General features: G+C 40.3%; 1 protein-coding gene across 3 annotated transcripts in view; it reads right to left on the bottom strand.

The window, feature by feature from the left end:
- Positions 1-21,564, bottom strand: part of FAT3 (FAT atypical cadherin 3) — a gene marked incomplete at its 5' end in the record, with an annotated part of 479,253 nt that overhangs the window by 313,987 nt on the left and 143,702 nt on the right. For all 3 annotated transcript variants that reach the window (XM_080817518.1, XM_080817519.1, XM_080817517.1), the window contains one exon: positions 6,938-7,252. In XM_080817518.1, the coding sequence (XP_080673644.1) occupies positions 6,938-7,252 (315 nt within the window). The remainder of the gene's footprint in view (positions 1-6,937; positions 7,253-21,564) is intronic.

Raw genomic sequence — 21,564 nt, 5'->3', positions numbered from 1 at the left:
AGATGCCCTTTTTTTTGGTTAACTACACCATCACACCTTCATAACCAGTCACTCACTTTATACAGGTTGCTTCGGTAAGGGCCATATGGAAGAGTCCTGCAAAATATTCCATATTCATTTATTGGTTCACAACGGGGCTAATTTTACCCCCAGGAGACATAACAATGCCAAGAGGTATTTTGACTATCACAATTCTTGTCCTATTCAGTAATGCATAGGACAGCCCTCACCAGGAGACTTGTCCAGTCCAAAATGCTGATAGAACCGAGGTTGAGAAACTCTGAAACTAGCACTTACAATCATAACAAGCGTGCAGACAAAATCGAGCCACAGGGAGGAGAGCCACAGTCCGCAACAGGGAAAAGCATATTCTCCCTCAAGATGGCCAGCCCTGACCAAGCCCTCTGCCCCCTCAGAACCCCATCCCCATCCCTCCAGCCCATAGTTGAGAGTTGATCAAGTGGGGAAACCCGCAGCCTCCCAGGGAACATAATGACAGTGCAGAAAAGTTCCCTTTGTCCTTGTTCATTAGGAGCACATTCACGGGGATGCAAAGGTCACTGCTGAATTTAAATAACCCCCCTGTGATAAATCTGCATGAGCCCGATTTGTTCTACTGGACTTGTTGGATTAAATGAACACAATTTAATGTTCTATAGGACAAGGCCTCCTTTCATGGCTGAAAGAAGGAGCGAGGGTGATTTACAGTTTCATACATACTCATTCGCTACATTATCTGCTTTGTGCCTGTACTTATGAATATCAACTCATCATCTAGCGGCCATTTCTACCCATTCAGGAGAATTTAGCTTTCCATTAGGAAGGAATAAAGAATAAGACACGGTAACAAGAGATTTCCCCAGCGTTCACACTGAAGAAAAATCACCAATATTTGTACCCTTGTCCCTCACCTTGGGTGTATTTTTCTTTTTAAGCTCTGGTTTTATACATAAAACAAGGTTTCCTTCTGGTTTCCAGGAAAAGATAGTTACCCAAGCAGATTATCACCAAACAGGGCTGTGCGGCAACATAAGGATTAGGTTACTTAATATACTACATTATTTTTGAGTACCACTATCTTATGAACTAACCCTTTTTTATAATGAGATACTAGTATCAAATGTCTGTTTATTCATTGAAGTAGGTCTGCCCTCCACTTAGTAACAACTTCCCCTTCACCCTATATATGTGGAAATAATACAAGTGCATCCAAACATTACATAACCCAGATTTTTATCAACCACAAGCCTTAGGAATCAGTGATGTTTTTGCTCATGGATGATTAAAGAGACTGGATTTTCATCTGTCTCCACTTCATAAAACAAAAAGTATAAGCAACGTTATGAGATCTGATTTTGGGGGTGGCAAAGAGAGAGCACTTCGAATTCATCGTCACACCTCAAAACTCCAACACTGTGGGGAAAGAGTGTACGGGTAAATTATAAGGTGGAAACAACCTGACCCTCAGTTGCGTGTCTCAGCACCATGTTACTTCCCTCTTGTGTTTCTTGTGGGTACTAAAGTCTAGAGCCTTGCTAAGGAGGCTCTCTAGGGGAGCAACATCCGGCTCCCCTGGAAACTTGCTAGAAATGCAAATTATCAGGCTCCCCCTCAGCGATCTGCAGCCTAATAAGATGGTCAGGTGATCCTGCTGAAGTGTGGTCTTGACTTTTCCCTTTTCCTGCTGTTACCCCTCCTGCTGGCTTACCCAGTCTGTCTTATACATACACCAAAAGGTTTGCTAATGTATCTGGAGTTGATTAAAAAACAGAGGACATCCAGTATTCTAATAAGCCACCCCTCCCATTTTAAGAGGGAAAAAATATCTAAATCCAAAGATACCAACGGATGATGGCAGAATTTGAGGTGTCCCTGCAGCAGAAACACTTTTAAAGAGGATCTCTGCCTTTCCACCCACCTGGTGGGCAGGGCAGTTGGTCTATCCACACATTAAGCATCTTTTGGTCAGGTTCGTCCCAAGACGCTCGCAGAAAGTAAAAGAGAGTTGGGTTTCATCACCACTCAAACACAGGTGGAGATGCCTGTAACCAAAGCATGCATCAGAGGGAAACATCACAACTGCAGGAAGGAAATCAGAAAGCCTGTGCCCTAGGTAATCAACCAGCAGAAGATCTGGAAGAAGCAAGGATCGCTTTCACAGACATGGGCTCTCAAGGTGGCATATGCCAATCTTGGTTGTATGTTTAACAGAGGCAAAGGAAAACATAGAGGGGTCTTTCCTATGTATGTTTTTTCCCTCTGAAAGTATTTTTAAGTTGGCCTCTCGAAAGAAAGACATACAACCCAAGGCTTTTAAAAATCCAAATATCACCAAACCAAAAAGAGAGAGAGAGAAGAGATGCACATATTTGTTACTTCTAACATCTTACAACGTTCCAGACATTTTAGAGTCTTTTAAAATTCCTTTTCTAATTGTATAATGCCTCTCAAACTAGCTTAAGCAGCAGCAGATGGGCTTTCAAGGTCAACTTAGCTTGTTTTCTGGCTTGCTCTCTCTGCAGATGGACCCATTCTTCAGGGCCCACTTCAGATCTGGGAAGTCCTTGCCCCAGCCCCTTTCTGACATGTTACCCTGTTCACAGCTTACATTCCACAGAGTTTGACCATTTATTTCTTATAAGTTGCCTTATACTCTTTGCTAAAGTACATTGTATGTGTGACGGTCCTATTTTTCCCATGAGAATAAATTCCCTGAATGCACAAACGATCTCATGCTTCTCTTATATATCTGCCATCCCGCAACACCTGGGGTCTAAAATAGCAGCGGTAGACAATAGTGCATAATACACTTTATAAGCCTGCATGGAAGGTTCCAGTGCTATATACCATGTACTGAGGAAAAACACTGCTGCCTTTCAAGTATGCCTTCGTCAAAAGACAGTGCTGGGAAGACTATGCGTGCAATTTACATAAACTTTAATCTAGGGCGGAATACAGGATGATTAATAATAGTAACAGCAGGGGCGCCTGGGTGGCTCAGCGGGTTAAGCCTCTGCCTTCGGCTCAGGTCATGATCTCAGGGTCCTGGGATCGATTTCCGCATCGGGCTCTCTGCTTGGCAGGGAGCCTGCTTCTTCCTCTCTCTCTCTGCCTGCCTCTCTGCCTACTTGTGATTTCTCTCTGTCAAATAAATAAATAAAATCTTAAAAAAAAAATAGTAACAGCAACAGCTAACATCTCTTGAGTGCTCTACCAAATGCTGGCGTGCTTGCACTCTGCTAAGTGGTATCCATACTACAGATACAACTAGACTAAACCTTCTAAAATCCTGGAGGAACTTCTCACACCTGTTCCCCAACTGAGCCAGGATGACTAGTCAATGGCCAGCTTAGATTTTGTTTCAAGGGCTGGAAGCAAGCATTTGAGTGCCTGCTTCCCCAAAGAGGCAAGTGGACACCAGACTGCTGGGGGACAGAGGCTCAGAACACACTGGTAGGGCTCTAGTTACCCGTGAGCTGGGGCAGACATCCACAAAGACGCTGCCCTGGACTGAATTCGGCTGCTCTGCCTGGAGTGAGTCAGGGGTTCTCTGTACAGGTCAGAAAGGACCTCAGAGGTACAGGTTTTGTTTTTACTCTTCAGCCACAACAATTACTCTGGAAGGTCCCAGATTACTGCTTTTATGTGGTTTTAGGTCTGTTAGGGAAAAAAAAAAGGCATTTTGGGTAGGGAACACGGTTCAACAGAGAAATTTCTCTCACTGCCTGGGTCTGGGACATCTGTTATCTGCTGCAGGCTGTGGACCATAACCACTGACATTATTTGAGCATGCATTAATCATTTAAATCTTATTTATAATGAAGCACATTGCCAAAACAAAACAAAAGTCTTTGAATTTCAGCTCTACCACAAAGGAAGGAACGAAAGGTCAGTTTACTGGAGTTTACATCTAGTTGAAAAAAAAATCTAAAGCAAAGACCTTTAATAACGATGTTGGTGGGTGCACTCCCACTTCATTACTTAAAGATGTTACGTTAACATAACTACTTCAGACAAATGCCTTTAGAAAGACAGGAAGAAATGCCAAAGCGTAGTGTCCCTGTAGAGGGTTTGTAGAACTGGCTAAAGACTGCTCCATGGGTAGCATTATATTAGAGCAACGATCTCCACAAGAATTACACCAGGCTTGTGGTTCTGTGAATTTCCATAGAAAGGAATAGAGTAATAGCATGATTCTTACAGAGCTTTGTAGTTTACCGACAACTTTCAAACACATCACGACTTTCAGTCTTCATGAGTAACACCCGCCCTTCCCCATGAAGTCAGCAATGCCATTTTCATTTTATAGATAAGAAGCTGAGGTCCAAGAAGAGTGAATGATGTGTCTGTAATCAAAGGTAAGGCAATCAGAATGGGGTATCACCGATTGCGGTCTTAATGCTGCAGGCACTGTGCTAATGCGCTAAGCATTTCAGAGGACTCCTAAGTTCCTTGCAACAATCCTTGCTCAGTAAAAAGGAAAATTTCAGAAAGGTTCCATAATTTTCCCAAGTTCATAAAAGCTGGTGAAGTCAGGACTGTCTGATTTGGTTTATGTTTCCCCTTGGTGTGGTCAGTGGTGTTTCCCAGCAAGGAAGTGCAGAGCAGGGACTTAAAAACCAGGACTTCAAACCCCAAATATTACCGCCTCCATGAAGCACTCCCTGACCATCACTCTCTCCAAGGCCACGCTGAGTGAAATTCCCCCACAATGATCAATTATTTACTCTTTCACTGTGTGATAAACATGAGTTACTTTGTTAATTTCATGTACCTTTGGGTCCCAGGAAGGTTTGGACCCTATCTTAAGTTTATAACTGTTACTAGACTTTGTTTGGAAACTAGTAGGCATGATAATAAATGTCTGGTGAGTAAGTGAATCAATAAAATCCAGTGTTTTCTTACCATGTGCTGGAGAATTACAAAGTAATGCTCTTTCTTTCAGACAATTAGAAAAGGGAATCTAAAATGCCATTCCTGGCACAAATGGTTTTTTAAAATTTATGGCAAGGACAGAGAAATTATAAATATAACTAAGGCTCTTATAACCCATTATAGGCTACATTGTGACAATACAAGAGTTTCTGAGATTTCATGCAAACTTCTACAATCTGCACAAAAGACAGCATTAGTTACATGTTCTTCTCTGCAGATAATCTACAGCCTACCTTCTTCACATCCAATTCAAATCCTTCCCTGTGGCTTCATTCTAAAATCTTTTCAGTCATCAGAGGAGAAAGAGAAGAGTTGAAACTATCCTTCTGCTGGGTCTTTTACTTCTCAAAAAGAGGGTGGTGGGCTCACTCTGAATGATTCAAGTAGCAACGGAATTAGAAGGAAGGCAGAAGGTGACTGGGGGTGTTTCACATTCCACAGGGGTTGTGAAATATGAAGACATCTGTGTCCTCAACTTCTCTACTGTGACTTTTCTTTTTCTTTTTTTTTTTTTTTTTGTCTTCATCCTCTCTCTCTCTCTCTCTCTCGACTTTCTAAAGTATCTGAATTTGTTTCTCTGTCACCATATTCCACAGAGTCCTTAGCTATGGTGAGAAAGTGAATCAGGAGGGGATTTCCAGCACAGCTCAGGGGTCCCACATGTTCTTGGGCAGTTTCCCTTATGTAAAACGGTTCTGAAAGGCTGAGCTAGCCTCCAAATCTCTGAGACTTCTCTTGCAAGTTCCAGCAGGCTTCAGTCAGAAAGTGATAGAAGATGACCACTCTTTGTCTAGGAACGAAATGCAAGTGAAATCCTGATTCCGCTGTTCGCATGTGAGACTCTGCCTAACAAGACGACTGACCCCCTTATAATTAGAGAAAATCAATTATTTCCAAAAAACATGGCATTCTCTCTAAAGTATATTCACAGGAATCTGACATTTTATAAAATACATGAGGTCAGCTGTATGTTTCCTCTTTAACAAGCACAGGCAGGAGAAATGACTATCAACCCCATCAGTAGTTTGTTAGGAAAACTGGGTATGTCCACACCAGCAAATACCAACCAGCCTAACTTTTGACCACTGTCAATTCACTTGCCTGGGGTGAAACAACAATGGCTTTTTTTTTTTTTCTTTTTTCTAACTTTCAGTTAATTCAGACTCTATCCACCACAACTCTCACTGACGATTTGGCTCTCTTGTTCAGATCTAAACTAGGCAAGTCACAAGAAAGCAAGGAACCTCTGAGACCGTCCCAGTGTATGTACTTGTCTCAGAATGCAGTCCACTGAACTCCACACCTGCCCCTCCTGAGCCTTAGCCAACAAATTTTCAGAATGATCTCTAGAAATGTTTTTATGCAAAAGACCGAAAAATCTACAGGTGGTACATTTTATGTAAAAATTGAGACACCGGAAGTTCTTCTAAACATTGACACTATACTCACGGGTACTACAGCAATCACAAAAAATCTGGGGTTTAAATTTAAGGCTTAAAGGAGATCATTTACACCAAGCTAGATGAAGGTCAAGCAAAGGAGAAGTTCCCAGAAGTACAGGTGTCACAAAGCCAGCTTACCGACAGAACCCAGCATTGGCCAGGTTATTCCTTCCCCAGAAAGACAAAGGGGGCAAGCAGCCTTCCGAGTGGCTTAGGAACCACTTTTTATTATAACGAGGAAAACAAATCTAAAGCTTTTCGTGAAAACCTCTCATTTCTATTAGATTATTTCACCTTGGTTCAGCTGAAGTTAAAACATACCAGACAGACCATACCAAGTAGAATGCTCACCTTTTCAGAAACTTCCCCCAGGGGTGGGGGGGGGGGGTGTGAAACGAGAGAGAGAGAGAGAGAGAGAGAGAGAGAGAGAAAGAATGTTATTCTCCATATCATAATATAACTCAGGGGGAAAATAAATGAGATAAATAAGCAGGTGTCAGGCTGATGGATTTAAAAGCTGGACGACCAATGGAAAAAAAGTCATATGAGCATTCCCTTACCTGTTTTGGTATTGATGGCAAAAAAGTTCTGGGGATTCCCACTTGTAATCCTGTATGTCAGTTTCTCATTGGAACTGGAGTCTGGATCCTCAGCCTGGATCTGAATGACAGATACATCCTTTGGCGAGTTTTCCATGACAACGGGATAATAAATAGGTTCTGAGGTCAGGGGGGCATTGTCATTCACATCTTCAATTTCAATGTAGACCTCAATAGTGGAATAAAGTGGAACAACGCCCCGGTCTGTGGCATACACAGTCAGCCAGTAGGACCCTGTTGTCTCTCGGTCAAGAATATCTGCAGTAGAGATGACTCCTAAAAGAAAAGCAGAGAGAACGTGACTGCTACAGCAAACCTGGAAGACTGTAAGTAAATTGTCCCTGATTCAGGGGGGCTGTGCGAAGTAATCTTGGCATATAAAAAAAATCCTTAATACAAATTTAATTAAGATGTTTCTCTTTACATAAGAAAATTATTTTCTGGGGTGCCTGGTTGGCTCAGTGGGTTAAAGCCTCTGCCTTCGGCTCAGGTCATGATCCCAGGGTCCTGGGATTGAGCCCGGTATCGGGCTCTCTGCTCAGCGGGGAGCCTGCTTCCCCCTCTTTCTGCTTGCCTCTCTGCCTACTTGTGATCTCTATCTGTCAAATAAATAAATAAATAAAATCTAAAAAAAAAAAAAAGAAAATTCTTTTCTGCAACACCATATTAAAGAGTTATTCTACCATTTGAGAAGTATTATTATGTTCACAAATACTTTATTTGAAATTTGGGGAAAAGACATCCCTTAATACACATACACATACATATGCACATGGACACACACACACACACACACACACACACACAAAAGACAATAGGGAGCAATGGGAAGAGAGTAGTCCAGAGGTCAAAACACTTCCCAAGGCTCATGGGAAATCAGGGCAATGTCAGGTCAGTATCTCCATTTGACCTGATATTGAGTTCATTTCCTATGCAACAGAAAGCTGTTCCAGGGTAAATTATTTTATTTGTTCATTCACAAAAATGAAAAGGCCTTTCAAATATTCCTTTGCAAGTTAGGATGGAAAATATTTTGCATGCAAAGATGGAAGCTTCCTTCACACTGTTTCCCTGAAAATCCAATGTCACAGTTATTCCAAAAGAATGAGAGAAGAAACTATACCAGCATGCTTTCTGAATGATCTTTACCCCGTCAAGATCCCTACAGAGGGCTCTAAATAAATTCTGAGCCACTCTGAGAGCTACTCTGGACAATCATTTTAAATTAGGAGCAGAAAAATGCCTGATCTCCTCCCTTCACCTTTCCCATTTCATGGTCAAAATAAGTGCCAACCAGGAAATCTGATGTCCTTCAGAAAAGCCAGAGAGAAAACACAGTGTTTTAGAATATTTTCACAGGGCTCACCCAAAACACCATGCTACAGAAACTTGCTACAGGAGCTCCTAACCACTTTCACCAGGGTGGGAAAACTTGGGCTTAGCTTAGAAAATCTCTTAGCGGAATCAGGATACTTGTGGAATGCATGCAATCTGTGTAAATCCTTAAACCCGAAAAGAAAGCCATGGAAAAAGTCAAGAAATAGCTTTCCAATTCTAGACTGAATGATCTACCCTCTGCATTCCTGTCAGACTTGTATTAGGCACATATTTTGACCCACCGACCCTGGATAAACAAAATACCAAGTATGGCAATTGGAAGAGAGGAGGGCATTGTCTGTCTAGAAACAGGCTGGAGTACTCTAAGTTGTCTCAAACTAAGAATGGCTGATATTGTAAGGGAAAGAACCTAACTGATGGAGTTTCAGCTCCAAAGTTATCCAGCAAAGAATCGTTATGCAATGGGACAAAAGATAATCTGTTTTTTTTTTCTTTTCTAAAAGATTCTATTTTTAAATAATCTCTGTACCCAACATGGGGCTTGAACTTACAACCCTGAGATCAGGAATCATATGCTTTACTGACTGAGCCAACCAGGCACCCTGACAAAAGATAATCTTAAATATCCTCAGTGCAAATATGTAAAACACGATGGGTTTCTTGTAGATTCACGGGTGTTACCTAGAAGTCAAAATAGGGATGGCCATATGGCATCAGGAGAATAGAGAGCAGATAACAGGGTAGGAAGAAAAACAGGAAGAGCAAAACACAATAATTATAAACATACTGCTATGGGTCCATTGACTAAATGAGTAAGAGACACCCTTATAAACTGGGCTGAAACAGGGTAGAATGACATGACATTAAGGTCAAGAGAGGCTGGTGGCCAGAGACCTGGCCAGGTGTGAGCATGTCCACAGGGCTCAGGCATGTCACACACGCCAAGGTCAGTTTTCTGGAAAACTCACAGCAGTAAAAGCCATGAGCCACCATGTAGACATGGTGACAGAGCTCTTCGAGTCAGAGGATGATCAAGTGACATGAAATCAAGCAGTTTCTGGAATGAAGACAAAGAGCAGGCTGGCAGGATCTGGGATGCGGGGTATGGGTAGAGATGCTGGGAAGTACATCTTGCATGAGACCTGTCAAACAATTCAGAAGCATCTACTGGTCCCTAGGCTGGGCACTGGAGGAATAGTAATAACTGAGAGATGATCTCTGTCTTCAGGGGACTCACAGTCTACAGTCCTGCTGAGAAGACAGATCTCTAATGAGGAGATCTGCTCCAAGGGGAAAACTGCAGAGCTATTAGCCAGGAGGACTCAGTCTCATCCGGTTTGCACTGATGTACTAGGAAACTAGGAAAGGCAAAGAACGTAGCAAAACAGGGTGGAATGCAAACAAAATAGCATTTCTATTTCTGTTTCCCCACTGAACATTTATGATGTGCTGTGAGGCTTGCAACACAACTTCTCTATAACATGAGCTTTATAATTCTCTTCTGAGGATGAGCCATTAAGTCTCAAATATGAGTAGGTAACTTGCCCAAGGTCACATGGCTAACTGAAGAAGAACTTAAGTCTGTCTGCTTCAATGCTCCAATTTCAAATCCAGACACCATAACCTGGACAAGGTGTTTAAACCAAGCTAGTCTAGTTCTACTATCCATATCTCAGTGTTGCGGTGATCATGTAATTAAATATATGTCAAGAGCTTGGCAAAATACTTGCAATGTAGTAGACGCTGAGCATATGTTCAGTCAGTGTAAATCAAAGGCAACACCAGAAGCTTTGTAAAGAGTCACCACTGGGCACCTGGGTGGCTCAGTGGGTTAAAGCCTCTGCTTTCAGCTCAGGTCATGATCCCAGTGTCCTGGGATCGAGCCCCACATCAGGCTCTCTGCTCAGCGGGGAGCCTGCTCCCCCCTCTCTCTCTGCCTGCCTTTCTGCCTACTTGTGATCTCGGTCTGTCAAATAAATACATAAAATCTTAAAAAAAAAAAAAAAAAAAAAGAGTCACCACACTCCAAAGCAAGGACAGTTTTGAGAGGAGAGAAGTTTGGGATGGACTATTGTGTTAGATTTTTTCTCTGGTCATGTGGCATTCCTGCATCTTTGCGACGTGCTCATAATATACCCTTATGTTACAATACCTGGCCTATTCAGGAAACAGCAAAATAAGTTCACTATAAAGAGAACATAATACAATAAGCAACCAAATCAAAGATGTTGGGTCAGCTTTGTTTATACCTTGCCTGACTGCCTACCACACATGCACTCATTGCACTCACATGCGCCCATGAGCACGTGTGCACATGCACACACATGTGAAACACACACACACACACACACATACACATTTGCAGAATTGCTTTGTGATCCCTGCAAGCCACTTAATTTCCTTTTCTTGCACCTGTCAAACTGGAAGATGGTATATTGCAGTCTTTGGACGTTAAATGATTTTGAGAAGCCCTTGGATGATAGGCATCCACTAACGTCAATTAAAATATATGTGTGGAATTTTACTCTATTTTTAAATAAAAGATCAGACATGTCCCTGTAAATGAGAATTCGTTCTCATTAAAATAAAACATCTATGGCTATATTTACTCACTAACTAGAAGTGCAAATGAGTATCTTGGAACATAGTATTTAGCTATCAGTCTCATGGTCCAAAAATGTAAGGATGAAATGAAAGAATATGTTAACAATTACTCTAAGGTTCATCCCAGGCTCCATATTAATCAGACTAATATAACCAATGACAATAATGACAACATTTTCTCACTTTCTACTATGCACTCATAGCTAATTATGACCTATATGGTCATGACTAAAAATGTAAACCCACATGACCTTTTCTATTAAGCAAAAACTCATGTTGGAGGTTGCCCAAAGATCACCAAAACCATGTCATGTGCTCTTAGTGCTGTGACAATCATTACACAATAATTTTAATTTTTTATTTTTTTTTAATTTTTTTTTAAATTTATTTATTGGACAGAGAGAGATCACAAGTAGGCAGAGAGGCAGGCAGAGAGAGAGGAGGAAGCAGGCTCCCTGCTGAGCAGAGAGCCCGATGCGGGGCTAGATCCCAGGACCCCGGGATCACGACCTGAGCCGAAGGCAGAGGCTTTAACCCACTGAGCCACCCAGGCGCCCCTACACAATAATTTTTAAAGATTGAGATATAACTGATCAACAACAAACTACACGTATGATAAGTAAACAATTTGGTAGGTTTTGATACCCATGAAACCACTGCCACAATCAAGATAACAAACATAATATCCCCCAAAGTATCATCCTTCCCATTTTTTAATCCCAATTAAAAATGTTCCCACTTCTCCCTACTCCCAGACAAGCAGATTGGCTTTCTGTCAAAACAGATCAATTTACATTTACTATAATTTTATGGAAATGGACCATGCAGTATGTACTCTTCTTTCACTCAGAATAATAATCTCTTTTGAGATACACCCATGTTGTGATCGATCAATCGATCTATCAATCTACCTATCTATATCTATATACACACCAATGCATCATTCTTCTTTATTTTTGAGTAGTATTCTATTGAGTACATTTGTTTCATCCGTTGATTTGATGGGCATTTCGGTTGCTTTCAGTTTTTAGATATTACAAATAAAACTACTAAGAACGTTTATATGCAACTTTCATGCATAAGTACTTTCATTAGTCTTGAATAATCACCTAGGAGTAGAATGGCTATATTACATGGCAGGTATATGAATGCACAATTTTACATTCCCACTAGCTGTCAACATGGAACATTCCCGTTGCTACACGTCCTCACTTGTGGCCTACCTGGCATGGTTAGTTGCCTTAATTTTAGACATTCAGATACTACACAATGGTAGCTTGTAGTTTTAATTTGCATCCTCCTGATGATGCTGAGCATCTTGAAAAGTGCTTGTTTTCAATCTTCAAGTCTTGTTTGGTTAAATGTTCAGATTGTTTATCCATTTTTCTGACTGGGGTTTGTTTTCTTATTACTGAGATTTAAGAGTTCTCTATATACAGCTAAAAGTCCTTTATCAGACATGTGATTTGTAAACATTTTCTTCCAGGCTGCAGCTTGTCTTTTCAGTCTCTTAATTATAGCTTTTGAAGAACAGATATTTTTTATTTTAATGGTATCCAAGTTTAAAATTTTTCTTTTATACATAATGCTTTTGGTGCATCTAGGAAATCATTGCCTAGTCTAAGGTCACAACGATTTTCTCCTACATTTTCTTCTATAATTTAATAATCTTAGGTTTTATATTTACATCTATGATCAGTTTTGAATTAAGGCTTAAAAATGGTGAAAGGTACGGATCGAAGTTCTTTTTTTTTTTTTTTTAATGTAGATGTTCATGGTCCCAACACCACTGGCCGAAAAAATGATATTTCCTCCACTGAATTGCCTTTGCATCTTTGTCCAAAATCAATTGATCATGTATGTGTGAGTCTATTTCTGAACTTTCCATTCTGTTCCATCAATCCATTTTGCTATGTTTGCATCAATATCACATTGCCTTAATTTAATGTTGCTTCATAGGAAGTCTTGAAATTAAGAAGTGTAACTCTTGCAATTTTGCTTTTCTTTTTCAAAGTTGTCTGGGCTACTCCAGATCCTTTCTGTTTCTATATGAAATGAAGAATCAGCTTTAGAGTCCATATAAAATTTAGGAATACCTATTAGCATTTTAACTGGCACTGTGTTAACTCTATAGATCATTTTGGAAAGAACTGACATCTTAACAACTTTGAGTCCATTGATCCATGAAAATGGTGTAGCTCTCCATTTGTTTATGTCTTCTTTTATTTCTCTAAACAATGCTTTATAGGTCCAGTATACAGATCTTATGCATGTTTTGCCAAATTTACCTCCAGGCATTTCATGTTTTTTATTGCTATTATAATGATATTATTATTTTAATTACAATTGTTTGTTGTTTGTATATAAAATGAGTTTTGTACGTTGATCTTATATCCTGCAGCCTTGTTAAACTCACTTATTAGTTATAACGTTGTTTTTAAAAATTCCATAGAATTTTCTATATAGATGATCATATTCTCTCCAAATAGGAACAATTTCACAACCCCTGTCATCACAACCAACACCTCCATACCCATCATTATTTAATCATAGCGTGCCTGGTACTATGACAGATACAATAAATGCGTTCTTCGTTAACATTTCTAAACCCTTTCATTCAGCAAGTATTTATTAGTGCCAAGCACTCATGAAGTCATTACTAATTTTATCCCCTTATTACAGATTAGGAAACAGATTTAGGTTAAGTAACTTGCCAGTGGTTACTTAGCCAGTAAATAGAAAATCTAGTTCTCCAGCCTTGGTCTGTCAAACTCGAAACCAGCTGTTAACCAAAACTTTATATTGTCTTCTTAATTCATATAGGTATCAAAATCCACATAGTATTTCATGCCCAAACATTTTTCTCCTCTGATAGAATTATTAACTAAGTAAACAATATTAAGTTAATATTAAACTCTTCTATTTGACATATCCATAATCCTTATAAAAAATCTTAAGAAAGGTGCTTCATGGTCTATCCTTTTAGAATATTAAAAAAAAAACAGTATTGATTCTCTACAAAGAAAGTCTGTTTTGATGTATAAAAATATGCATATTTTTAGTCCATTAGCTAACACAGTTCTGGAGTATTGATCTCTAGAAAGGAGCCTCCTTCCATCTGCCCCTTACAGAAAATAGGCTCTACAAGGAGAGTCTCTATCTGGTTGTTTAACTTCTAGGTAATCTCACTGCCCACAACAGTGCCTGGCATATGGTAGGCACACAATAAGTATGTGTTCATGAAGGCATTTAGCTCCTGACACCAAATCAACCTTAAGTTAGTTTACCTACTAATGACACAAGTCAGCCTCTCTTGTTCAGACCCAAAAGGGACTTCAAAGACCACTAGGTATTATTGACCACTAGTGAAAACAGCCTTCCCACACTATCTCCGACATAACACCCAGCCTCTGCTCGGAATCTGGTGACTGGACTCTATTTACTAGGGAGTTTCAGGTAATAGGAAGTTCTCCACATTGAGGCAAAAGTCCATCTCTCTCTAGTTTTGAATGCTCTTTCTACCTGCAGCCCTGCCCACATCCCAGAATAAAACAGAACAAGCCTGCAAACCATCATTCACCTGTGATAGGTCTTCAGATAGCAGAAGATGACCCTCTCTTTCCAGGGTTTTTCCTCTCCGGTCTAAGAATTCTGTCCTCACGTATCATGTAGGCTTCTGGTCTTTTCTTCCTCCCCATCTCTGCCTCTGAATCAAGAGGACATGAAGCTCTGTCCATTCACAAATGTGTATTGAGTAGAGGCAGAAATGGGTGATTACTAAATCTTATTTAGAATATAAACCATCCACAGTGAGCTTTTAGCATGTTCCAGGTAGTGGAAAGGACTCAGTAGAAAGTACTCAGGTAAAATATTCCATATGGGAACACATTTTATGCCTCACATTTTCATCTACCATGGAAATGTTCCAAGTAGATGCAACTGAGATGCTCAAATTTTATGTTGACATTTATGAAAATGTCATTTAAAAAAGTCTTTAATAATACAGTTGGGGGGTACCTGGGTGGCTCAGAGGTTACGCTTCTGACTCTTGATTCCGGCTCTGGTTATGATCTTGGTTGTGAAATTGAGCAAGGTGTCAAGCTCTGTTCTCAGCAGGGAGTACATTTAAGATTCTTTCCCTCTCCCTCTGCCCCTCCCCTCTGTGAGCACTCTCTCTCTCTAAGTAAAATAAACAAATAAACAAAAAATTTCAAAAATGCAGTTGTGATTTTAAGTGATTTCTTTATTTTTGAGATATGCTTATGTTAATACATTTTTTCTTTTCCTATTTCATCTTTATTTGCTATATAATAAAGGCAATGGAGGACTGGAATTCTTTGGGCAAATTAATATATAATTGTATAGGCAGAAACACAAACAGTAATTAATTGCTACAGAACCATGCACAGCTTAAAATGGAATTAGTTAACCCCGGCATGAAGCACGTTAGCTGCAATTGTTCCTTTTTAGTCAGGAATATTAGAAAAAATATATATGTACATTGTTCTCATTGAATAAGCTCTAAATACTTGCTATGAAAGGAAAAACTGTGTGTACTGTTTCTAATCAGGTGGCCATTACAGGCTGGGTTACTCACTTTGCTGACTTTCCAGCCATATCCCCATATGCCACAGCCTAGGTGTGTCAAATGACATCTTACCCCAAATGACACCCCAACACCCCCAGTAGCTCCAAAACAACTGTCAAATGGTTCAGGAAATGCTTTGGGGTGATGTGCTTAGGACATGATGAAAATTTCCTCACCAAGGTAAGTAATACAGATTCTGAGACAGTTTAGAGAAAAACAACCAAAAACTTTTAACTTAAAAAAAATATATATTTTACTTTTTGAGAGAGAGAACGGGGTGAGGGACAGGGGAGAAGCAGACTCCCACTGAGGAGGGAGCTCAACGTGGGACTCGATTCCAGGACCCCGGGATCATAACCTGAGCCAAAGGCAGATGCTTAAGTGACTGAGCCACCCAGGTGCCCCAGACAAAACAACTTAAACAAACAAACAAACAAAGCCAAAAAACCCTGGGTGGCTCAGTGGCCAACTCTTGATTTTGGCTCAGATGGTGATCTCAGGGTCTTGGGACTGAGCCCCCTGCTGAGCCCTGCATCTAACTCTGCACTCAGTGGGGAATCTGCTTGAGGATTCATTCTCCCTCTACCCCTTCCCAGCCTGTGCTCACTCGCTCTCTCTCAAATAAATAAATCTTTAAACAAAAACCCTGATGGCATATTCATTATAGATGCCCTTTATACAGTTTATTTGTGTATATATGTTTAATTATTATTTTTAATTAGTCAAAATATTAACGGCCAATTCTCAATGCATTGAAAACTTCCATTACCTTTTTATTTTGTGGTAATGATTGATTCACAGGAAGGTGCAAGGAAATGTACAAGGAGCTCTCAAGCACGCGTCAGCCAGCCTCCCTCGTTGTTAGCATCTGACGGCATTTTTAAATTGCTTATTGCTTCAAGAATCGGACTCTCACTAGAGTTTTTTCTGAGAAAACACGGAATTCCTTCATGGGACCCATAACCACTTTCACCCAACCCTTGCTTGCCTGCAGCAGGATCAGAGATACTATTTTTCTTTCTGTTCCCATTCATCCCTGGACTTGTATAAGGCTCTTAATGCCTTAACGGGGATCATTGTTCTGAGCAGAGGGTGGTAATAATTAAGGAAGAATGGGATTTTATCCTCCTAGCCCCGGCCAGGGTCACTCAGTGCACTCCTGTGGTTCTACCTATAATTGCTACCAGTCTCAATTATATGGCACAACTGCAAGGAGCTGAAACGGGATGAGACAAGATGAACAGAGAAACTGCGAGTGGAGAGAATCTTACCTTCGATGCTTACAATGCTTCGAACACATTTTTAGTGTGCACAGGGTATATACGCATATATTTTATAACCCGCTGTATCACATACATGATATATAATATATTTAAACATAGGCTTTAATGTCCTTTTTAAATTGGGGATTTTTAAGTGAATCGCCTAGCTAATCATGTGGCAAAGTCAGGCCCGGAATCTCGAGCACTGAATAGGAGTCACACACTCTTTTCATTACAGAAGTTGCCCGCTGATCTATCCGCATGTGTCCATTATCATGAAAAAGAAGGCAATTCCGTGCCCCTGTGCTCCTCACAGTGGGTTGGTATCAGGTCTTTGGTAATAGGAAATTCAATAGTTTCATTACTTTCCTCAATTTCTAAAAGTCGCGGCAACGTATTATTCAGAGTCCACGTTGACGTCTTCTCAGAGGTTCTCAAATGTTGGACTGGTTTGAGACCAGGCAACTTGGAGGACCGAGTCTTCCCTGAAAGGCCGTCACTCCTTTGTTTTTTGTGTACATCTGCACATGCGCGCTGCTCCTTGGGTCCCCGCCTCCACAAAAAGACCTCCGTGCTCCTCACGTTTCAAAGAGGCTTCCGTTTCAGGGAAAACCAGCTCACTCAGATGGCCAGGGCTAGGACTTAGCCCTTTTGCCTCTCTTCCTTAGCACCTTCTTTTTGTCTCTTTATCCTATGAATGCTGAGTAAGTAAACGAGTTGAGTAAGTAAACTCGCATCATAACTTAGTTTGGCAAACGTGGGCAAGTTGGGATATCTGACTTTTTATAGACAAGCACCCCCAAAAATACCTACCTTACAAAAACAGCAATGAACTAGATTTTTGCTACCCTGTGATCGGGGGCAAAATAAAATGGGAATAGCTTGGGTTTGTCATTGAGACTTCTCTAATGTATATGCAGAATTGATAGTCAACTGATTCTGATATTCAGTGCCATATCTGTGAATTATCCTGTTTAAAAGACAAATTTTCTTAGAACTCACATCCAGTTTGGGGTTGTCCCTTTACTACCTAGAATGCAGGTGGTGTCATGTTAATATCCTCAAGACCTGAAGCAGAAACAGAGCTTGATGAAGACATCAGTTGATTTCATCACACACTTAAATGCCGCATGGCTCCCAGGTTCACACTGCAGGCAGACAGAATCAAAGCCTCGGGCTCCCAGATAACTCCCCCGCAAGGCGCCCCCTCTCCATGGGCTCTCGTCCATGGATTCGCATCCACCCTGGACACTTTTGTTCTACTCCGTACCCTCTTCCTCCCGCCGACTCCTATTGATTAGACATCTTTCATCTTTGCAGGAGGAGAAGAAAAACCCACAACACAGTTGTTGGGAACAATTATGTACTGAAATGCAAGCGGCCTTCACTCCACGTTCTTTCCCAAGCCTGGAAGCTGGAGAGCAGCTCCTAAGATTAAGGCCAAGGGCTGCAGGCTGAATTCAAGCTTTTATTTGCAGTTAATGAAAACGGACAGCTCTCCTTGTCTGTTTGGAACTCAGGAATTCCAAAACCTAGCTGCAAAAGCTTGAAAGCCTCCCTGGTCATGAAGTTCTGGAAGCTCAGTAAACATACGCTTGGTACGCGATTAAAAACAAAACAAAACAAAACAAAAACCATTTTGGGACCTGTTTTTAATAGACTCAAAATGTATTCCTGTTCTCTCTTTACAGTAATTCTAGTCTGGGTAGCTGGCACCAGGCACCAGCAACCTGAAAACAGGAAGCCGACAGTACCAGGTTGTAAAAGCAACCATCAGCTTGTGTTGGTTTATTTTAGTTTTTGTTTTCCCTTTCTTGTCACCCAGATTCTTCTCAGCCTCAAACCCTTTCTGGGACCTGTGCTCATTGGCATAACCACCACACACAGTGCGATGATCTAGATCCTCACAGCTGGCTAGAAAGGAAGGTTGAAATCTCAAGCAACGCCAAAATGCTCTCGGATGATCCAGAAAATAAACAGGGGAAGGGGTTTTGTTAAGTGTCTGAAAACATGGAGTTTATTACATTTACGTAAAGGGCAGCAATTAGCTAGATTCTATTCCTTTAGAAGAAGAAAGAAGGATTTGAGTTAGATATCTAGAACTAGTTTCTGGTAACAATGGTAGGCCAACAAAGGAATAGGTATCTGGGGGGAAGGGAAGTTCTCTTCTGATCCTATGTTTCAGTGATGGACGACAGAGAGGTAGGTAAGGAAGTAGATAGATAGATGGGGAAGCAGGAAAGAAGGGAGGAAGGCTCTTTGGTTTAGCAGGAAGTTTGGAAGCATTCACATTTGGTAATTAGGTAAATCTTTATGTTTTAAAAAAATGCCTAAGACTTCATTAAAGAAGAAATGAGACAATATCAATAAATTTTAAAAATCCCACATATTTGCTCATGGCCTCGAGATAATAACTGTTAAAATCCTTGGTGCATTGCCTTTGTTCTGTATAATTGTCACCTTAAAGCAGCTTATTTGTCTATAATTGTTGATCCTCATTGACCACTGTTTACTGAACATCTTTCCACATCAATAAGTACAGTCCCATGTGATTGTCTTTTAATGACTATGTCACAGTAATGCCCACTTGCCACTAGGCCTCAAACACAAGAAAATGGAAGTTCCTCAGATGCAAGAATTTTCTCTGTTACACCATGGTTCCATATCCCAGTACACTCTAGATGCTCAAAAAATATTTGTTGAAATGCCCTTATGATATTAATCCTTTACACCATGAAGCCCTCCTGTTAGATCATTTGTTAGGTTGTATTTTGTTTTTTTACTATGATAGTTCATGCATAGATGAATAACCTTGTACCTCTATCTTTTTTCAATTATTTTTAAGGATCAATTCCTAAAAGTACAGTTGATAGGACAGAACATACATACATTTTTGAAGCATTTAAATTAACTGCCTTCCAGAAAGTTTCTACCAATTATACTCCCAGCAGAGGTTTCTGACCCACATCTTCGAATAAATCTTTACAAGATTTGCGTTATTGTTGAGAAGAATAAAAAAAAATAAAAAATAAATACTACAATTTTCCATGTCTGACATAACAGTAGACCTCGCAAATAAAAATTTTTAAACCTTCCTCATTGTAATTTAATCATTTGACTCGATGACAAAATGACATGTTTTTGTGGTAAGACAAAACACTGCTGACAGAGAGATGGTTCTGAAAATTCTGTTGAAAAGACAGACTGTACATAAGGCATAACTTTAATTAAATTAAAATTTGTCCACAAAATCAAATTCTGCAGCCTTGAAAAGTGCCGTGGGATTTTTCAACTAAATGTCAGAATATAACCTTTAGCTCTTCAAGGAAGAACATTTTCAGGTGGAGGTTCTGTCAGTCATTGGTCATACTCGAATGCAATATTTAGACTTATTTACTATTAACTCTCAGCACAAAGAGTATTTGGGGTCTTTGAGAAGACTAGGTCTCAGGAGTCTTCATATGGACAGAGAATTTGAGTTTTGTTTGGAAAAGCCTTTTTACCTTCAAGAAATTAGACTCCAGGAAAGACTGCCTCCATCAAGATGACCCGGGTAAAAGCTGTGGAGAGTGTGTGCACCCTCACAGATCCACAAAAATTCATGTATTTACTCTGTAAGTAAAGTAGGCTGGGACAAAGTCCACTTTTTTTTTTTTTTTAAAGATTATTTATTTATTTATTCGATAGAGAGATCACAAGTAGGCAAAGAGGCAGGCAGAGAGAGAGGGGGAAGCAGGCTCCCCGCTGAGCAGAGAGTCAGATGCGGGGCTCGATCCCAGCACCCTGGGATCATGACCTGAGCCGAAGGCAGAGGCTTTAACCCACTGAGCCATCCAGGTGCCCCCAAAGTCCACTTTTTTAAGCAGGACTGATCCACAGCAATGTCTCTCCTTTTTATGCTCAAGCTTTGTCGACATTTTCTTTTGCGGGGAACTTCTTCTCCAAGTCAAAGAGAACACTACTTCTTCTTCTTCTTCTTCTTCTTCTTCTTCTTTTAAATTTCTCCCGTATCAGAATATAAAAACTGAGGAAAGAGGCATCCACTCAGACAGAAATCTCATACCTCCTACCCTAGAAGGAGCAGCAGCCTTCAGAACCTCCTAATAAAATAATGAAAGCATACAGTTCACTTACTCTTTTCTCAAGTGAATGCACTCTTGACTTTCACAGCTGATTTGATGTTTACCAAGAAGATATTTTTACTGAGGTTACACAGATAACTGCACATCTGATACCAAAATAGCTGAATTGCTTCCCTTGGCTAAAACACATTCTACGTGACACCAGGGAAACACACACCAAACAAAGGAAGATGGATTTGGGTCCAAGTTTAGTATCATTGTTTTTCTATTTCTGAGCTATGAACCCGGACTCGCCTTTATTATGACAAATTTATAAAAGCCTATCATGGGGAAAGCACCATAGCAGAACTTTAGTTCTCTTTCACCCTTTCAGGTTAAATCTCACAAAATTGCTTTTTCCTTTGACCAGTGTTGTCAAAATCACAGACAATGCTATACTTAGGTAATTAAGTTAGGCTGATTAGGTTATAGAGACTATACATAAGCATTAGAGCACATGAATGAAATCCTTGAAACCACCTTACCTTTCTTCACAATGGAAACAATAAACTCTTTGCTTTTCCATTTAAAACCAAATAAGCAACTACAATAGGGCAAAGAAACCAGGGCCCAGAAGGAGGAAAGTGTATGGTTTTCTCTAATTGAGTTTCTCCCTTTCTCATCTTCTATAGATATCTTGGATTGTTTTCCAATTTTCATTCGCATTTCATCCTA

Source organism: Martes martes, assembly GCF_963455335.1.
Source record: "Martes martes genome assembly, chromosome: 10".
NCBI lineage: Eukaryota > Metazoa > Chordata > Mammalia > Carnivora > Mustelidae > Martes > Martes martes.
Note: the sequence above shows the minus strand (reverse complement) of the source record. Positions and strands in the feature narration are given on the sequence as shown.